The sequence below is a fragment of the Asparagus officinalis genome, chromosome 5 (genome assembly GCF_001876935.1).
Source record: "Asparagus officinalis chromosome 5, Aspof.V1, whole genome shotgun sequence".
In the NCBI taxonomy this organism is placed as follows: domain Eukaryota; kingdom Viridiplantae; phylum Streptophyta; class Magnoliopsida; order Asparagales; family Asparagaceae; genus Asparagus; species Asparagus officinalis.
The window spans coordinates 94,539,055-94,560,644 of NC_033798.1; the positions used below are offsets into that span (position 1 = coordinate 94,539,055).

Below are 21,590 nucleotides of genomic sequence, written 5' to 3' on the forward strand. Positions count from 1 at the left end.
GTAGGATAAGGTTTCATATACGCATCATTTGCTAAGATAATGTACTGCTTACTTCTTTGCAGAATTCACTTTCTTTCTAGAACTGGATGAGCTACTTTTCTTGTTTATCTTCTGAAATGGCCTGCAGTATCAATCAATTATACAAGAGATACTTAGAACGGATATTATTCCTAAAAAATACATGTAGAAGTTAACGGAGAGCAGGGGAGGCAGAAAGGTGACACCATGACATCTTAACAGAATTGCAATTAACCAAAGTACGATAATGAACAACATAACTTTGTAGATTTTACAAGAAAAGAGCAGAGTAGAGAGGTGATACATTAATTGGAAGAATCGCAAAGGCCGAAGTAGGATGATTAAAGGCAAAGCTTCATGGTTTTTTTTTTCAAAAAGAGAAGCGTAAGTCAGTATACCCGCTAACACACAAAGCAAAAAACAAAACAAAAAAAGACTCAATTTCATGGAGAGCTGCTGGTCTAAAAAGCATGTGAGGTGTTGATCAGCACCACAGAATTTGGCAAATTTTACATAGTTTGCTAATCTAACAATCTGGATGTTCATGTTTCCCCCTTTCTTTGGAGTCCCCAATTGAAATGATCTATTATTCAACCACCACAAGTTAAGCCATTTCTGGATAGATCGGGTGAGATGCAAGCAGAAGTAATGATATGAAAAATATTTCAGCAAGCTCCGCAGAACACAAGCATCTAAAAGTTATTTACAGCTACTTATAAAAGAATGATAAGATTATATATATATAAGGAATAAGAGGACAATACTCACATTTCTTTATGTGATGGTGATTGTTGGAAATTTTGTTGCTGCAACGAGGAATGCTACAATGCATCAGAAAGCATACTGGAACAGCTCCACAGTACACAAATAATAATAATAATAATAATAATAATAATAATAATAATAGCTAAACCTTTTTGGGAATGTCAGAGTTGGCGATAGGTTCCCATTTCTCCTTGTTTAAGTTGAGGACTTCTACATCTCCATCATCATACAATATCTGTGACAAAGTTGGCATCAGTTTTATGAAAGTTCAAAGAAAGTGGGATGAATAATACTGATACCCTACAGACTAATCAATCATAGAAGACATAGTTAACAGAAATCTCCAGCTACTTGTGTTTCATCAAACATTTAAGACCATATCAAGTTTACATTATAGGAAGGGGACTGATAATCGATAAAACCCTTCACAAAGATCCTAACTTGGAAAAGTGTTTGACAAAACAGCATTTAAGTTTATATTATTCAAAATACCTCAAAAAAAAGAAAGCTTTCTCTAAAGATTTTCGATCAAAACTGAAGGTTAAAATCCATATTGTTGAAAAGTCCATATTCATGCACAAAGAAAAACATGAAGTCCTTGAAATAAAAAGAATTGCTTTTTCATGTGCCAATTCTCTGAGCACGAGCATTTGCTGGTGAAATTATAAATTGCCAGTTTGTGTATTCATATATATTAACAATGTAGGCATATGTTAAGGAGTAAAATTAAAAATGTCAGTCAACTTACCATATATTTCTTCTTCCCTGGATCATAAGATTGCACGACACCCTCATAAAACCTGTTAAGAGAATCAGTGAAGTTTATGTATGAGGTAGCTCAATCTTTTTTCTGCATTGCGCATGCACGTGCACGCACACACAAAGCACTAACTCTTTTTGACCATACTCAATGCAGACAAAGATATTATAGGCAGATGGTCAAAACTTGTCAAGGAAATATGTCAAAGGGAGAATGTGACATACGCTTTGTCCAGTGGCCACCAAACTTTTATTCTGGATCCAACAAGCTCTTCATTGTTCAATAGAATCCCATGTGAGGAACACTGCACGGGCTTACAAAAAATCAATTGCAGCTACCATATCCTTAGAATGAGAAAAGAGAAGGTTGACACTTCAAAATTCTGCTAAAAGTTGTCTTATAAACTGAAAAAAAGAATTCATTAGTGCTCAAGAATATAGCAACCAAAAGGTGTATTAACTCTTAATGGTATATCTTCAACAAAGAATATAGAGGCCAAAGGTGTAACTTCCAATAGTATAACTTTCCTACGTCAAAAGGGATATTTAATTTATGTAATTTCATTATAGAGTTCGACATACAAAATGTGTCCGATACTGTTATTTAGCAATTAAATATATTCTTAACACAATTTTGTGGAGTACTTTTCTTAAGGAGGATAAAATAATTGGAGTAAGTGATTAAAACAATAAAGAAAAATGGAGATACTGCAATTTAATTATGTGAGTATTATCATGTCATGATTTAGAATATTATAGAAATAAAAAAGGAAAAAAAAGAAAAAAGGAAATAAAAATTTCTCTTGAAGAACTATAATTTTGATTATATGAGTTCAAATCCTATTCTTATGTTATGATTTAGAATGTTCTAGAAATAAGAAATGAAAAAGAAAGAATGTTCTAGAAATAAGAAATGAAAAAGAAAAAAGTAGGGGAAAAAATCTACGTGTGAATTTACCATTTTACCACCAAATTACTATATGGAGGAGGAAAAATGTCCTTCACTCATCCAACTTTCGCTATCCTCACTATTTTTTTATATACTAGTATTGCAAGTGCAAATGCACACACAACCGTCATTAAAACTTAATTATTCTACTTTTTATATAAAATGAGTCATTTTAACACCCTATGCACTCTTAAATATTTCTAAGATCTTTGTATGATATTTATTCATTTAATGTGATATTTTATCTTAGCTTATTTGAAATTAGTTATGACATAATTATATTGGAATATATTGAAATTCTGATAGTTATTTTTATTGTATTTATTTACATTAAAAAACTTTCATTTATATTTATATCTTTTTATAATATAAAATGTAATAGATATTTAATTAGTAAACTCTATTATATGCATTAGAAAGTTCTAGAACTGAACAAAGAGGGAAAAAAGGAATAAATTTGTCAGAAATGACTAAATTGTCCTCATGTCTTTAGTGAGACGAAGGAGATTTTTCCATGTCCTTCAAACTTTTCCAACCCTCACTAAGTTTTTAATATAGATTAGTACAGATGATGGCCAAGGGATATCTGAAGGTTGTTGTCTGCATGGCAAGGATTGTAAATATGAGCACGTACTTTTACATGTTATATGTTCCACCTGATGCTGTTGTATGTTTGCACTGCTCTAACTTTTCCAACATACCCAGGGAAAAACATTAGAGTGCGTGTAAGCAAGGAACAAACATCAGTGTGTGTGCTGTGTCATGCATGTGTCCAGATACGTTGAGTACCTCTATAAATACATGTTTTTGGTGTGCGCGAGAGTTTGGCTAAGAAATGAGAAATTTGTGAGCTTGTATTATATGAGTCATCTGACTCATAAGCTTGTATGCTTTGATGATAAGTTCAAAACATTGATGCATGGGCCATCTACCAACAAACCAATCAGGCCTCGCTTCTTGTGACAGTCGGAAAGCTTTCAGATCACTCATCTGTCCTACAACAGTCTCATACTCTTTAAGTTTTATCCAGAAGCTCACTCTATCTGAGGCCTGGAAGCTTGTTGATATCCTGTTTGGGACTGTACCACACACACCCAACCATCCTAACATGCAGCAGTTGAATACTTCAAACTTAATTGAGAAGCATGTGCCGATCTCTAACAAGTTAAAGCTAATTGATTATAAAATGAAAACTTCCAGAAGCAAGTGCTAACCAGTCAGGCCAGACCAACTACAATCATTCTGTCAGCCAATAAATAGTTGCCTATTGCACTTTGGCGTGGAAATTAGTTGTCATGAGACAGATTGCGCTATTTACTAGAAAACCAGTTATTTTAGGACTTCAACACTTCTCATAATGAATCCACCTGCAGCAGTTCAATACTCTTTTGTTTGGTCCAAAAGCAGAGGTTGACTTCCAATAAATCAAGCCTGAGTAGTAGAAAAATCAAATCAAAACCTTGTAGCCATAGGTAACTGGTGAGGACCGACGAGTTCCAATTATTCAGTAAATGGGACAAAAAGTACAGCTATTGCTATGGGCTATATATATTACATTTGCAATTTTACTCACCAATTTGTTCAAATTAATATATCTATGCGCATAAGGAATGCAAACATTGTAATACAACAAAGTTTTTTGGTGATCAAGGTAGAAAACTAAAAAGAATAAAGTAAAAAGAACTATAGCACGTGGTGGAAGAAACATGGTATCAGGATCAAAATTGACCTAATAGGCATAGTGACAAATAACTGTCCAAATCAAATTTTATACAGGTTTTAAAATTAAATGTGGCTCCTGAAAATTAAAATAAATAGTTTCGTATATCTAATAAATAAGTAGATTAAGAAAAAAAGCAAATAAGCTACTATAAACTCAGTGGAAGTAGAAACAAATTGAACTTTGAAACATACCTTTTCCAAACCAGAAATGCTTCTGACTTTTCTCTTCTTAAGAGAACCCTTAGAGCTTTCTGAGCTTCCAATTTCCTTATCAGTGACTCCTAAGATGGCTGATTTCTGCGAACCCAAAGGTGATTAGACCTGCATTTGGTATTCTTAAATCATCTATTAATACAAAGGTGAGATTACCTCTTCATTTTTTATGATAGCTTCTTTGGTCTTTGGTTCAACATAATTCCTACTTGAAGTGCTTTTGATTGTTGGCAAGTGCGAAACCAACAAGTCTGGATTGGAAGATTCAACATCCTCCATCAACAACTTTTGCGCAGAGGATAAGCCCTTCTTCTTGTCCACATTATTAGCACGTGAATAGGATAGAACTCTGCTTCCATTCTCGCCTTTGGCGCTTTTAGATGGAGACCTCTGCACTTTAGCTGACCTTTTGCGCTTTGGAGTCGGCGCGTTGAGCAAAGCAATGCCATTGGTTTCCTTCCGTTTACGAGATACTGAAGCTCCCTCCTCGTCATTATCTATACTCATACGTTGACTTTCTGAAGAGTCATTGTCTTTGGTTAACTCACCTATTTGCCTGCTCTTTTCACTTTTCATGTTGTCCAGGTTTATTTCCCTTACTACTCCTAAGACATCAAAATCATTTTCTGGCTTTTTTGTTTCAGAAGGTGAAGCTTGCCTTTTCAACCTTTTCTTTTTTTTCACTCCTTGTGACTTAAGAAGTTTCATCAACTTCCCTAATGGCATTTCATTACCATCTGCATCTTTCTCTTCTAAGATCATTTCATCCTTGTCTGCACCTGATACGCTCTGAATTTCAACAAAACGATAATCCAGTGAATAGAATCCTAAAATACAAATTGAATCCAAAAAACACCAAGCCCCATGCACATACACAAATCAAGAAGCACATGATCTCATGCTTTTGACCACACAGAAATATAACAGAAGCAGATAGTATAATTATTTGCTCTAAAAAACATAGTTTGTAAAAAAATTATTCATACCGGTTCTTTATCCTCGAGCTTAAGTGCTTCAAAATGGGCTAGGACACTCTCATTCCCCAACCAAGACTGATCATCGTTGCCCTAGAAGAAATAAACCATGAATATATGCACATGTGATCTCTCCTAGAACAAATGAACTATGAATATATACAGAAACTATCTTAAAACCATGAATATATACAGAAACGATTTCTGGGTGTGACACTTATAAGGTACAAATTCAAAACTTAACAACTTCATATCTTTAGTTATTCAAACAGCAGAACATGCATGCTGGTAAAGCTTTAAGTTAATAGATAGCTTGAGATGCAGAATATTTTGCAATTTTGATGTGAAAAAAGAGTTATTCAACACCAAAGGGCTTGTTTGGCAACTCACCCACTAACTTGGATAAGAGTATTTAACTTGGACGAGGACTTAATACGTGTTTGGCAAAAGCTTGTATAAGATCGGACTAGTCTTTTTTAGTTCAAAAAAGAGGCCCTTATCTAGCTCATCTTTGGACCACCGCCACCTTTTGGTTCAACCCTAACCCGGTGGCCTTAACCGGATTAGTGTGAAGTTGCCAAACACACCCAAAGATTTGCTACAAAGCGTAAAATTATTGTGGGACATTTTATATTCCAATCAAGAATAAATATACTAAAATGTATTATTCCACTTTTCTTGCATCACTGAAAAAGAAGCATATTAAAAATTATCTGTCAATCATGATTTCTCTTAACAATCAACAGTGAACCAATAAAACACATTACTGAACAGCAACATGCCATATACATCATCGTTAACAACTAAGCAGTTTACTGGATCCACGGCAGTCTAGAAAAACAAGAGTATGAATTTATTAAAATGATAATATAATTAATGCGAGTATGGCAATCATTATTACATGGATATACAAGGAGGCAAATCTTCCATGCATCACAGCAAAGAACAAAATGCTACAATTTACACATAAAAAAGAATAGCTGTAATATGAAAAACACTATTCATCATAACAAAGCCGTGTTTTGATTATTTGGAAACAATAGGCAGATGAGAAAAATAAAAGCTGTCTTCTTGTCTAATATATTTCAGAAACCTGTTCTGACATTGTAACCACATGCTTCGACTTAGTGTTTGTTCAGGCTAAAGGAGTTCAAAGGAAAAAAAATTCCCCCCACCCCAACAAATAAATAAATAAATAGAAGAACCTGAACAAGTAGGTTCTACATTAGAACTACTTCATATGAAACCCAGTTACACCCCTACACCCAAAGCAGAATTTTACGCTGTTCTTTGTTTTGATTACTAGGTTTAACTTGTGTTTCCTCATATGCTCCATAAAGCACTATTTATCCTAGTTAGCTTGAACACGTTGTGCCAGTGAAAGCATAATAATTAGCTGCTTCAAGATCATGTTACATTTAAGGCAAGAAAATTTTCATTCTTCACAAAAGCTACAGAAAATAATACTAATTTTCATTCTTCACAAAAGCTACAGAAAATAATACTAAGTACTGATCCCATAAGACCTTTTTAGCAATCAAGCATTCTCCACATTTCTATTGACAACCTCATTTGTTCATTAGCAGAGGATATAAACGGGTTCTTCAAGTGTTGGGGATTGGATTTGTTGAAAATTTTAAACTTGAAGTAGATCATCAGGTTTTTAGCAACAAGGAATAGAGACTTTCATTTGTTGATGTGCTACATCCTGACTGTGGATCATCAATATATACTCTTCACAAGCTGATTCAATTAACTTGTAAAATTTCCCTCCTTGTCATCAGAACTACCTCCTTTAGCGCAATTCTAATTTTCATCTCCCTTCCCTCATTTTCTAAAACCTTTCTTAACTTCCTAAAACCTGTACTCATACATAATTCAGGTCACATGCCCAACATTGTATATCTGCTTAATGATTTATTAAGTGTTAGCTGAACATCTTCTACGCTTCTTTCATTCTTTGAGGCAAAGTGTGCCCCAGCAACTATTTCATTGCATCGCACCACATTGGTAAGATTACATTAGAGCAGCATTAAAACTAAGAACATCATGTATTGTTATCCCATTGAAAAAAAAAAACATTCTTTTCTAGAATAATAAAAATAACAAACCAGAATCATCTAATATATTTAAATCACTTTCAGGAATTTATTAGCATATAGAGTAAGAAATTGTTTCGATGTAATATACTAACCGCAGACTTTTCACCCTCCTTAACAGGCTTATACAGATTAGGCGGAAGAGTTAGTGAAGTAGCCATTCCTGAAATATCAGACTGGTCATTGACTAGTCTTTTTGCCATTGATAGGCCCAGATCACATATAGCATATGAAACCTGTGTATTTAATAAGCACGTAGACAAGTTACAAGGCCATGCTGACAACTAGTATAAGAAAAAGACACAAATAAAAATATAAAATCCATGTCTAGCTCACAGGAACTACACGAACTGAAATGCATAATTAACAAACATGACAACGGATTTGGTTGTCCTACCAATTTCCTACCTTTGACTTTGCACTGTCAACCGCATCTTCTGAGCACTTAATGCTATGGAAGATAGATACTACTTTTATATAGTTCTCCCTCTTGCTGGGATCGCCTCCAAATTGTCCACCTTCATCCCCATGTAACAGTAAAGACAACAAGAGATGCAGACGCCTGGATGATAGAGAAAATTAGCACCAAAACAAAAGTGGCCTTGCATGACACTTTCAATTTCTACAACCACAAGCATCTCTACTCGTATTGATCACCGCAAAGAGTGAGGCTGCTTACTGAGTCACAGACGACTTAACCTCTTCTTACTTTTTGCTTTGTGAGCATCTGTGAGGGTGTGCAGGAGAGGGGCCAGTGTTTGATTAAATATAATCTCAATTATGTAATTTGAAATAACTGTACGGCAAGTGTAGGACATGCATTCATGAAGCATCCGACAAGTTTCCTAAATTTAAAAATATATTTAATAATTGAGGACATGTTTGAGAAGTCCGGAACATATGTCCAAGGACTACCCAAGAAGGTGATAAATGTGTCTTTGCTCAATAGCTTATAAGAACAAGCGTATGTGTGTATAACTCCTCCAGTTCTCCCTACTAAACAGGTTTTGAAGATCCTAGTACGTGGGGGATATTTTAAAACTTCTTATGCAGAGTGACACGATGTGAATTATGATCTTAATAATTATCTAGAAAGTGACCACAAGATGACAAATACAATCATATACTTGCTCAATCCACATATTAGACTGGCATTTGAAAAATTGTTGAGCTCATGCCAAATCCGCAAACAATAATGTTGAGAAAGAACCCAAACCAACAGCTAAATTGGGCAATACATAGATAGCCAGCTTAGGATGAGATATCAACTCATAAACATTTACCATCCTCCCACTACATGGTGATATCACCACACTGCGAAATAAACCATGTACCTCCAAGACAAAAGGAAAGCAATTAACAGGTAAATGCATAAAGCTCACTTTCACTGACTAAAATATCATATTGAGGCTCTAACCCTTCAAAGGAGACTCCATCGGTCTACACAAAAGGGGGGAAAAGTTTCAATAGAAATAGTAAACAATGTTAAAAAATTCTAGGTTCTGAAAGGAATGAAAAGACGGAAAATGAAGACGTGACTCAAAATATGAATATGAGAATTCACTGCATGAAGGGGGTTACAACAGTAGGCCATCTTGATGATTAGACACATAATCTAGGGGAAATATATGAACCAATATAAAGCCCATCCCTTTCACAGAGACGGATTCTTGTCCAGTAGATGAGGAAGCGCTAAAAACTACTTAAGAGTCACCAATAACACCATAAAGAGGAGATTGACTTAAAATGAGGACATGCATCAGACCAGATTCCCTAGAGCTATTATGACAAAGGAAAATAATTGTTCCTCATCAATCAAACAAAGCCAAGTAACATAAGAAATAAACTCTGGTATGTTAAGAATTAAGAATAATTCGATCTACATATTAGATAATATGGAACATGAGTTCACAGTAAATGGGCATATGCTGTGCAAAGAATAGCATATTATGCAAGCTCCGCATCAAAAAGGGAGATGAAAAATTAAACAAAACCAATGTAAAAAAGAAAGAAGCACATGGACCATTATCGATATAATAAGTTCCTCTTTCAGGAGACTTGCAACCAACAAATAAATTGAGTTCAATAATAGAGTACATACCAGTAAAATGGTTCAAATACTTTAAGATCTCTGCGCTCATCAATACTAGGAAAGGAAGGATGGTGTGCGAGAGCATGGACCAAATATACAAGAATACATTCTGGATAAGCTACCGTTGAGTTTCCATCACTTTGCATAGAAAGCTGTCGCACCTTAGCTTGCTGACAAACTTGAATTATTTCAAGTAGATTATGTTTCCCCTGGAAATTTTAAATAATGTAGAAAAAGAAATATTCTCAATGAAAAAGCAAATGCAAACAACAGGGCTAAGAATGAACAGACTAGTTTCATCATAATGCTAAAAAATAATATCAACCTCTGTATATTCAGGTGAGCGGAATTGGTTGATGTTTAACAAGAAGGCACAAGCATACTTTGCATCCAAGAGTCGTTCTTTAATATATCTCTGCACTTTGCTGATGAAGACTTTCCTAGACTGAGCATAAGTGTCCTACAAATTAAGAAAAAACAGTAAGCATACTCACGTAGACCAAGTAACTTCTAAATTTGATTTAGCTGTAGGAAGCTAAAAGTTATGAACTTTCATTTTGTAAGTGAGTGCTAATTAACATTAAGGTCCTGAAGCTTAATGGAACAGTTAAGGTTTGACATGAAATCTTCTAGATTCTAGTGAATTTTACTAAGTGAATAACCTAAAAGTCAGGGATGAATACTTGAATCCTGTGATATTCACATTTTTTTATTGCCTTCTTTGTTATCACTAGTTATTGGTTATCTTAGGATTCTAGTATACTTCACACTAGGCACTCTCTGAAATATAAAATAATATAACGAAATATAGGTTATTCAACTTCATTTACTCCTATTTTGTTGTAAATATTAGTCACCCTCACACCTTGTACAGGCCCAACACTGAAATCTATAGCTATATCCAAGCAATGTAGATGTGGCCATGTGGGTGTCTCTGTATGTGTGTAAACTGCGTGTGCGTGCGTGTATGGAGAGGGAGGGAGGGAGGGAGGGATAGTGTACCTCTGAAAAAGAGAGAGGGGGGAGAGGGGGGGGAGAGAGAGAGGGACGGAGGAATAATGTACCTCTGAAATTCTCAGGGTCATATAGAATACATCAATAGGTATTTTATGGTCCCATTGTCTTGACAACCGAAGAACAGCTTTAGCTGAAGCTAGTCGCATATGCGCCTTGTCTACAGCACTGGAAAGCAGAATGCAATAGTAAAAATCTTAGCAAGTGAAGCACCAGATGTAAATCCTGTCTGCAAAGTCAAGTCAAAGCACTATGTAATGGCAAGTCAAAAATACTAGATCCCCATCAATACCTTGATTCCATATCTTCTGAAATGTCACCGAAAGAAAGAATGTTTTTCAGGATTTCCATAACCCTTTCAATCCCTGGTCGCTGATGAGCATCTCTGACAGGTAAGTAGCTTTTCACCAATGTTTTGATGCCAAATATCTGCGATATAAGAAAATAATATTGAAGGTTCAAGGGTTGTCAAGGTTGACCGTCTTTTTGTTCGGTTTCTGTCTCATATCCAGTTAAAAGCATCCACATTAAGAGCGGATGGTGTTAATATTTAATCCACATTGGAAATAAAGCGGAAAAAAAAAGAATAATAACAAGACAGTCAAAATTGTCACAATATAATATTCAAGTCCACAGTAACAAGCTTCATTCGCTAACAACAAATTGGTATCAGACCCCAAGGTGGAAGATTTTGATAAGGTCAAGCATAGGGCGGTACATCAGTGCATTTGGGTTACAAGTTTTGTGACTTGGTAATAGCTAATAATACTTCGAGATGGTTAGCCATAAACCCAATACAATCATAATTATTCTCTCCAAATCTGGTTCCAAAATGTAAAAGATTATACAGTATTACGTACAAAGTTGGTTGAGATGGATTATAATATAACGTGAAGAGTAAGGGAACTCATGCATCGTCAAAGATAAAGAAGGGGGGCATAATTAGAGAACACTCCATGGTGTCCAGGACTCATCAGATATGAGCCAAGGTCAAAATTGTTGGTTTTGTGTTGCTCCCAACTAAAAGCATCCTAATAGAGTTTAAAAAAAGCACTTTAATAGACGAAGGGAATTAAAGGTTTGTTCCACATAGGAAATAAAGTGGGAAATCAAACATATCATTTGTGGCTGAGGTCCAGAACATAGTGGGTCAACCTTTTGGGTCAAAGTGGTCACAGTCAATTACCATTATTTCACAGGTACGAACTTCACGGGTACAAGTTCATTTTGCCACAGCATTGTTCTTGTTGTTATTGATGATGGTTGGGAGAGGGGGTTGGGTGGTGATGGTGGTAGCCGGTGCACAGGCTGGGTGGGGGAAGGGGATACACATCAAATAAATAATTTTGTATCAAGTAGAATCAATCATTTCAGAACAGTTACCAATACTGACCTTTAACAAACAAAGTTCAGTCCTGTTCGATTCAAATTTCTTCATAGGAACTTCTTTTACCTTCTGAAAAAAAATGAAATATTAACATGACTGATGTCAATTTCAAGGAATAAAAAATTGTTTGAGGAAAGGCATACATTACTGCATTCCAGAATTTTGTGCTTTATGAAACCAAAAATTTCATCCTCCCTAGTCTCAAAAATTGGTGTGGCAATTTGTGCTATGCATCCAAGTGACTGCAATATGGCTGGCAAATGTGTAATGTGTTCTCTCTTCCAATATATCCACTAGCCTCTGTCAATCAAATAATAGATCTCACTGTAAGTACATCATCTAGGAAGTTTAAAGAGACATTCTTTGAAAGTTAAGAATGAACATATAATTGACTTTTGAACTATGATCATATCTACCTTGTAGAGAACGGAGAGTGACTTGAGACCGTCATCCTTGGTAATAGCTCCCAGTGCATGCACAGAGTACTTAGCCTGCTTCCGAGTGCCCTCTAGACACAGTCTTTCTAATAATAGGTCAACTGAACTGAAAACAAGAAATTGAAAATGTCAGAATAGAATATGAACCAACAACTAGTGCCTATATTTTGCATCTATTTTTTTTATGGCTGCACCTTGATGTAGTCGCCAGCTGTTCACGAATGGTTCCTCCAGCCTTTGACAAAACATGAGCCACACCTTCTTTAATTATTTCATTGTCCTCTTTAAGAAGATTAACTAGATTCTCTTCAAATCCAGCCAATAGATGAGGAGAAAAACACGCAATTATCTGTGATTAGGTGCATTCAAAAATTTTCAGAACATTGAAAACCACTTAAATAATGTAGAACTGAGAATAAAGTAGAAATCTGAAATGCAGAAGAGAGTAAGAACATAATATAGCAATGATGAGCTTCAAGGCTGCTGCACATGGTGCTGACAAAGGGCCTTTATCACATAAAGAACAGTTTACAGTGGCTTTAACCAGTCAAGATCAAAATGTAACTAGAAAAATATCATAAATACCACAGCCTGAACATGATTTAAGTTCGTAAAATAGTGACAATGTAAAAGGGGACTAATTTTGAGTGAAAACTTTTCGAAAATCCTAAAAGATATGATCTTGCAAGAATTCTTCTGAACTCAATAAATATATATGGAATCTCCAACATTATTTAACTTCAAATTGGATATGCTCTTTAAGGAGTAAGAAGTTGGAGATGATAAAATGAACATAAAAAAGTTAATAATGACTCTTTATGCCACACACGCACACATACACATGTATGTGTGTGTGTGTGTCTATATATATATATGTTAAGTTGAGATTTGTGTTGTCATGTGATACATATCAAAGCACAAAGCTCAAAGATAACCTTGATGGGTATCACATGCCAACATGAATCTCAAATCTAATGGATAACAATTCTCAAAGCAAATCTAATGGATAAAAAGGTTAGTGGATAGAGCCCTCAATCAATTTAAGTTTATTCTAGCTCTACTACACACGCACATATATATAAGACATATTATTGATGTTCTCAAAACTAAGTCAAAAATCAAATGTGTGATTGATTCAAAATTCGCTAGTTTGTAATTTTGTTACATTATTTTTTTCTTAGTTGCATTATTTATTTATTTTCTTAACCAGGAATCTGATTGTTCATGTAGCTATTATTTAATATATCTTTCCATAATAACTGAGATGTTTACTCATAACATTCTAACCTTAAAGGTTCATGATCTTACAACTTTTAGTCATTCTAATCTAAAGATTCATTCTCCAAATGATGGGCATTAACAAACATGTATAATTTTATTGTAAATGTATTCACGACAACGTGTGATCAGAAGTGTTAGGATTTACTGTATCCCAGTACTCACCTTTCCTTGTATATATTGGTGCGTTGTTTGTGTGCTCATATGACTTTTGTCATGCACAGGTCAAGTTTTTCAACTTTTTCAAATTAAAAAAATATCATGTTGCAAATAGACATATCATTTGGTATCTTATCCATATCCCTTGTCTACATCAATGCTTCACAGGTCACCATAATTAATTAACCTTTTTCCTCCTTGATGGGTTTGAGTATCAAGTACATCTACCAATTAGATCAAACTTCTATCAAACCACAAACAACTGGATGCAAACACCATATGAGATAACTGTGTCCATATGAAGGTCACTACAAAAAATAAGAACGGTCCGCGTGTAAGGAAAGGACAAATGGTGCCTATTAAACTGAAACTTAGGCAATCATGGAGCGAAGGCTTCAAAATTCTTCTCAAAGAAAGCTCAGAGGATGAAGGGAGCCAAGAAGATTGTCTCAAGAAATATGATATAAGCAAACGAGGAAAAAAAACTGGAAAGTGCTTCATATTCCCGTGGTTTTAGCTTACAACACCAAAGTACAAATCTGAGCTCAAGAACACCAGTGCAAATTTTCAAGCCAACTCTCTGAGTATATCCCTTTGAACTTAAAGAGCCCAGTCATGAAGGAAACCTTCAAACATATGATTACAAATAACTTGTTACTGCCATACCAGCATTCTTACGATCTGGGCTCAGATCACTGTTAGAACCACAAACAGGTAAGTTTACAGTCCTGCTACGACAAGTATAAATTCTTAGATGCGACATATTGCCTCACTTCCAATTGTAGGCCAGAAAGGGGGAAAAAGTAAAGTGTAAGTATCATGCTTTGCCGCGAAGACTGTCACGGGTCACCTAGGCCACCAGGTTTTCCTAGGCAACCCCTGGGGCAGAAAAGTTAGCGCATCTGCTAGCATATTGCATCTCAAAATTTCATAATTTACTCTTTTCTCTAACAAACACTTTTCTGTTTGATAATGAAAACATAAAGTTATTTAACCAACATACTATTTAATCAAATTCCTGTGACATGTTGTTTAACATTTTTTTGTAGGAAATTTATATGTATCTTTTTTTACTTTGGGAAAGTTGTATTGTTCATTTGATAAATATATCCACTGCCTATCATCTTTACTTCAAGTGTTGATAATCACTTTAACAATGATTTGCATAAGGTAGAGAGGGTCCACTGCTTTTGACCGTTTAGTCATCCGCATGCCTTAGCACAGAATCAAAAGTAAAACAAATCAACTTAAGAATCAAACTGCATATATTGATGTCAAGCAGACAAACAGACAAATATGCTGCACATAAAATGAATTTCACCTTCACCCAACTCTTTTTGAAATTCTATCCTAGGTGGGAGTGTGAACATGGAAATTCAGCATATGAATCATAAAGAATGTTGATGAGCTTCATCTACAAATACATCTAAAATCTTGTTCATGGATATGAGGAACCTTTCAATAAATAGAATAGAATAGCAAACTTTACCGCAAGTAGACTCATGCACGATGATATAAACTGAACATCTCCAGCAGACTTTTGTGCAGAAGCCACCGTAATTATTTCCTTGACATAGTCCTTGTTGAAGAGAAGATATGAGCATTTTGTTGAAAGCATGCCCATAAAATCATGAAGTGGGTGTTTATCTCCAAGTATCTTAAGCAAGTCATCCTGTAAATAAAAAGGCCACTGGAATAAAATCACAAGCAAACACTCCTATATCCAGCTGAACACAGACATTTTCTTGAAAGAGAATGTAATTCCTAAAGAACTAATGAAGCAACCCTCAGTAAAAAAAACAAACTATCTCACAATAATACTACTGCTGAGAACTTTAAAGGTGGTTATGAAAATTAAAAGTGTATACCCGACGTGACCATGCTTGATGAAAACTAGTGCAAGGATCAAGGAGAGTTGTCAACATTTTCCATATATTCACATCTTTCAATTGATTGAGAATCTGAAAACCCTCCTCAGCCTTTGTAGATTCACTGAATAACCGAGACATATTCCGAAAGCAAACAGAAACCCTTTTTTGAAGTTCAGGGGCATTTTCCTGCTTTTCAGCAATACTGATTGGTAATATATTCTGAAAACATGTGACCAGTACTTGCAAAATCATACATTAGCGAACCTGGTATGTCTGTCTAAGAGACAGATACTTCTGGAATTCTTGCTGTAACCTGCAATCCAACAGGAAATGACCTGAAAATCCGTGCAGAGCCTATCAAAATCTAGCAACTGAAAAGGAAGAGCACAGCCATGAATCGGGGAGAAAGGAAGAAATATAGGCAAACCTTTGCTTCTGCACAAGAACCTGCTCAAGGGCCTTCACTTCTACTTTGTCAAACACCAAAAATGCTGTTGCCCAATGTTTTAGTCTATTGTTGATTGAGAATTCAGGTGGAAACAGAAAACCAGATAATATAAGTTCAATCCCTTCAGGTCTGCAGAAAAATTCCGCATATGCTGTCAGAAGCAAGTTTTTTACGAGGAAAACCTAGAACCAAGTATTCATAAATGAAAATTTAATTGCATAATACACAAATTATTTTCCAAATGTCTTGATGAACACCTCAAGGACAAGTAGCATAAGCTGGAGTCCTTGGCATGGCACCTAAGGCATACACGCCAAAGCAAGTCACTTGCTTATTTTACCAGTATCTATATCCCCTCTAATATTACCGTAGGACAGAAGCACAAGAAAAATAAAGGGAAAAGACCAAAAGAAAGGCAAACATCAAGGTTAGCACCACCTTAATAATATTGGCCAACAAAAATCCTGACAAAAACGCAATACAGAGACCTGTAAGATCTTCTCAAGGTGAGTGAACCTTTCACAAGCACTAATCCTGATCTGTCAGGGTTAATATCTTCACAAGAGAAGTATCAGCAAGCTATTGGATGCAAATACAGTTCAATATGTTACTATATCCAGATCCGGGTGACCATAGGACTATGAAAATTAAAAATTGATTTAAATATGGTATGCCTTACTGGAATTATACGCTGCATGAAAAAGAAAGAAAACCAATCGCCTGACAGTAATAGATTCCTTCTGACGAAGAAAATATTTTCTACATACTGATCTACTGGATTATTTGAAGGGAAAAAGAAAAGCTCAATAACCGATGACCAAACAGGACACTGTTAATTTAATAGTTTTAATGTGATACATAAAAGGGCGGCCCAATGGACAAGGATCCCACCATTGTAGGCTCTGAAGTAAGGTCAGATGTACGCACCCTCACCCCAGCATGTGGAGAGGATGGTAATCTAATAGTTCTAATATAATACGTAGTAGTAATAATCAAGGTTATAAATATTGGATATCTAGGAAATATCGGATATCAGGGAAATATCGGATGGCAAACTCCATATCAGATTGCGGATATCGGGGAGATATCTGAGACATGTGGTATATATCGAAATGCCATAACGGACGCTTCATATATAGTATAATGCACTAAAATGTAATCTCAACATACTTAATGAAATCTAAGCATGTGGAGAGTTATATGAAGATTGCTGAAGAAAAGAAATTATTCAAGGTTAATAAATAAGATGACAAAAAACATCATCTTTAGTTGTCAAGACTTCAGGTGCTTAAAGTCACAAATGTATTTCTTTTTTATATGCTTGCAAAGTCAACCAAATTCCCCAGGGCAGTTGCATGCAAGGAAACTTTTTTAGCATACAAAACATCAGCTTATAACTAGTAATGTAACAGTAAATCATGCAAGTACTGTAAGAAGATACATTCATGATCATCAAAAACAACAGAGGAAAGTCATACAAATATTAAATTGATAAAATCATCATATCCTGCACATTTCCGGAGTGCTTCTTACCTGAAATCTTTGTCATATAAGCATCTCAATATCCTCCCAGGAATCCACTCAAGTTCATCAACACTGGTTGAACCACCAGCGCTCTTCAAGCAATAAAATCTGTATAGATCGGCCAGCTTCTCCATAGTGAATCTTTTTACAGATAGCTGACAAAAAATCAAACATGAGGTTGATAATTTTTTAAAGAGAGTAACAAATGGGATACTGAGAAGAGTATATATGCACAAACAGATTTATCTCGAAGGCGCTCCGCCACTAGCCTAATAGTCTCAGCTGGAACAATTTTCAACGAATGGCAGGCATTGTCGCATATTGCATCAACAACTTGTTCCCGAACATTTTCATTATAGTCCAACAAACGGTCGCTGAGAGCCTCTGGAAATATTCATCATATACATGTGATTAATTCTGGATGAACATTTAATCTGCTAAAGCATCAGGATTATTCTAATTTAACACTGACTCCTTACTAATGATTGAAGGAGCCTCAGGTCGGGAAGGATTTGAAATCAGACAATTCTTCAAGTGGCCAATAACAGAAATACGAACTTCTACAGCTCTGTCAGTCAACCTTTTCAGAAATTCAGAGAATAGTGGCTGAAAAGATTCAGATATAGGAAGTCCTGGTAAAGCAAAGAGTTCACCAAGAAGTTGTACTGCTTTTAGTCGGACATCTAATGCATCTGCCTACAGTTGCACAAATTGGGGTCAGAATCATTATGATTTCCTTTACTTAATTACAATACTTTTAATAATGCTGAGAATTCCTTCATGTAATTACAATACCTTTAATAATGTTGAGAATCATTATGTGAAGGTAATAGTCAAGAATATTATAAACGAATGAAGGACTAGAATAGTACATGAGAGACAGAATGTAGGCTTGATAGGCCTTTGATTCTTTTTAATCAACAACATAAACCACAGGTGTAGAGCTCATGAGCTGTCTCAAGGGGAATTCTTAATATGTTTTTCTTTTCTTTTCATTAAAGCATATCAGTCTCCAATATATTTGATTATTCCATCACAATATGATTAACTGAATATTCCCCCTACAACACAAATAAAGAAGGAAAAGAAGGGGGAGAAGCACAGAAAAGGGAAAAAGGAAAGACAAAAGAATAAAAACAATGATTCTTTGTTAGATATATGAAAAAATAACACGGTTTCCAAACTATACCTTTTTCTTTCACCAACTGATAAGGTTTGCCAAGAATACAGCATTTCCCCGGCTTATTCAAGACTCATATGAAAGTGTCAGTTCACTAACTATTATCAGATGTAAACATAATGAATAACAAAAGTACAATCTTATTTTTAAGATGGTCAAAACTAAGAACCAGTTTCATGATTTTGAAGAAAAAAGAACGATGAATGAAAAAAAAAGGCAAACACTCATGATATAAATTCAGAAGTCTTATATCGCCTAGAAAAAATATAATCAACAACTTCCATAATGTAAAATTAGTAATTAGAGAGTGTGACTAGTAAAGATTTCAAAGAAAATAAGGAAGCTGGTGCTCGACTTGAGTTGGCATGCCAATTCATGAGAACTGATAGCTTAGAAAATATAGTAACAATGCCAACGATGAGCAATACCGTGTAATTTATTGCACGCACAAGAGAAGGTAATAAACTAACAAAGCCAAAAAACAGTAATATGGAGTTCTTACCAACAACTCTCCCGTAATGTATGGAACGATTCCATAAAGGATCTGCGGAGCACTCTGATAAACATCATAAATGACTTCATGATAATCAATTGTGTTATCTACAGAGGTGCTATCACCCGATAACGATGATACAAGAAACTGTTTTATGCAAGGTTCAAGACTTCCAGCACACTCTTTAATAACATCCATAGCAAGCCTCCTCGCAGCCAGAGAAAAATCCTATTGCATTGAGTTTCAAGAAAACAATAAAATCAAAAGAATGCACACAAAATCAAAGTATTAAAAACGATATGTATTGAAGAACAGAAGAATGATGGGTGATCCAGGGAAAAAAAAAAGACTCACAGTTCTCTTTCGACCTAAAGGTGACAGTATGGTACTCAACAGATTATCGTGTATATCTTCACTCTCATCAAGAATAAGGACCATGATCTTTTGCATTGACGCAAGGACATTTTTTGGATGATCATCACTGCAGCAATCAAAGTTGAGCAATTCATATATTCAAATATGTGCTTGCTTAAGGAAGCAAAAAATTTAAAAAAAAGAGTCTCATCTATCTGCAACTATTCCTAAATGAAATCAGTCACAAATAAATACAACAAAAGAAAACATCAATCATAATCCACTAGAGAAGGATGTAGCCTATCAATGTCAAATGAAATCTTATATTCAACATAAACTACAGTGGAATAGCATCTGAATACCACAGTTTTATTTGTCATGCGGCAAAGGTAACTTAGGGATATATAGACTTATGAAGTTACTGGGTGAAGGTAGCAGTGATTTGTTGGTCTAAAAAGAGAGCATTACAGATGATTCACTATGCTGAATATTTGAAAATGAAAGCTCTTATGGAACTACAAAAACTCCAGTACGAATAAATGGAAACCTCACTCCGCTAAATGAAAAAGATATTTTCAAACTTCTCATTTACATAGCTCATGTAACCATTAAACTCCACTAAAAAGAAGTCTCCATCCGAGAAATCGGTTCAGACCAATAGCACCCCCTTAGTTCAAAAACAAATCATGCCCAGACCCTTAAACTATGCATGGTTCAAACATGAACTTGATTTAACACTATGCATTTTGTGTTAGAAAACTAGAAACTAAAGGCTGTAAAATGTATCCCCGAGAATCATGTACTGTACTTTTCAGCAATTGGAAAGTATTGTGCATATCGGTCTGCAGCAGGCACCCTCTGGAGAACAGAGAAAACAAGAAACCCTCAACGACCGCCCAATTTATAAAGCATAGGCTCAAGAATCACTTTACTTAAGATAAAGTTGGAACCTTCACAAGGTTGGTTAAAGATATGATCACCAAAGGTGGAACATAAAGGATGCATCTCTAGAAACTAAATGAGTCTCTAAATCTAAAGGTGCTGCCTGCCAAAAAAACTCAAGTTCACAAATTAACTAGGCATTCCCATCACATATGAGAGACAAAAGCAAATATAAAAAAGTTCTACATCTCTGTAATTTGAATATACGTACCTAATAACAGCAAAAAATGTACTGAACATTTCGCTAATAAGATCATCGCATTCGAGATCCAACATCACGACATATGATCTGTATCTTGCAAATGACTCCAAAATAACAACCCTCCTTCCAAATGATGGACTGTTAATATCACTTAATCCACTAAACGTGCTTACAATCAAATGAAAAATGTCCTGCAGGAGAACACATTCAGAAGCGAGCACATAATAAACAAATATTATAGTGTGCAAAGACTGTCATTTAATATGTCCATAAGAGTATTGATACAATAATATTCTTGAAAGGTAAAGGTACCCTTAGAACATCATCGCTGAAAGGAGCTTCTGGTGCAGTTATCCTCGTGATTTCACAAATGCATGTTGCTAACAGAACTTTGACATCCCTGTCTTGATGCTTCAGCAACCCTTGTTTTGCAACAGCATTAATACAAGGCTTCATCGCATCTAACATTGAAGGCAATGGAGACTGCTCTATCTCAGAGAGACAATTTGCAGCTTGCTACAAAAGAGGGAAAAATTTAGAACAAACAATTGCATTAATCAATACTCCAATGAATTTAACATTGAAGGCAATGATGACTGCTCTTTCTCAAGAAAGCGATTTGTGGCTTGCTACACAAAAAGGGGATTGGTTTTTGAACAAAAGACTTTCACCAGAATATTTGCAGTTCTACATGTAAAAATAAGCATCAG

General features: G+C 35.2%; 1 protein-coding gene across 1 annotated transcript in view; it reads right to left on the reverse strand.

Annotated features, from left to right (window-relative positions):
* The window catches only part of LOC109840231 (sister chromatid cohesion protein PDS5 homolog A), a 28,822-nt gene that overhangs the window by 1,649 nt on the left and 5,583 nt on the right, over positions 1–21,590 (reverse strand). The window contains 30 exon segments of the mRNA XM_020408794.1: positions 53–121; positions 787–824; positions 932–1,018; positions 1,532–1,583; positions 1,768–1,847; positions 4,406–4,510; positions 4,583–5,215; positions 5,413–5,493; positions 7,595–7,735; positions 7,908–8,061; positions 9,601–9,800; positions 9,917–10,051; positions 10,656–10,773; positions 10,898–11,034; positions 11,999–12,061; positions 12,136–12,258; positions 12,260–12,292; positions 12,409–12,535; positions 12,624–12,778; positions 15,356–15,538; positions 15,735–15,923; positions 16,002–16,050; positions 16,165–16,314; positions 17,719–17,864; positions 17,948–18,093; positions 18,189–18,405; positions 19,392–19,610; positions 19,737–19,863; positions 20,890–21,071; positions 21,193–21,396. Of these exon segments, the coding sequence (XP_020264383.1) occupies positions 53–121; positions 787–824; positions 932–1,018; positions 1,532–1,583; positions 1,768–1,847; positions 4,406–4,510; positions 4,583–5,215; positions 5,413–5,493; positions 7,595–7,735; positions 7,908–8,061; positions 9,601–9,800; positions 9,917–10,051; positions 10,656–10,773; positions 10,898–11,034; positions 11,999–12,061; positions 12,136–12,258; positions 12,260–12,292; positions 12,409–12,535; positions 12,624–12,778; positions 15,356–15,538; positions 15,735–15,923; positions 16,002–16,050; positions 16,165–16,314; positions 17,719–17,864; positions 17,948–18,093; positions 18,189–18,405; positions 19,392–19,610; positions 19,737–19,863; positions 20,890–21,071; positions 21,193–21,396 (4,343 nt within the window).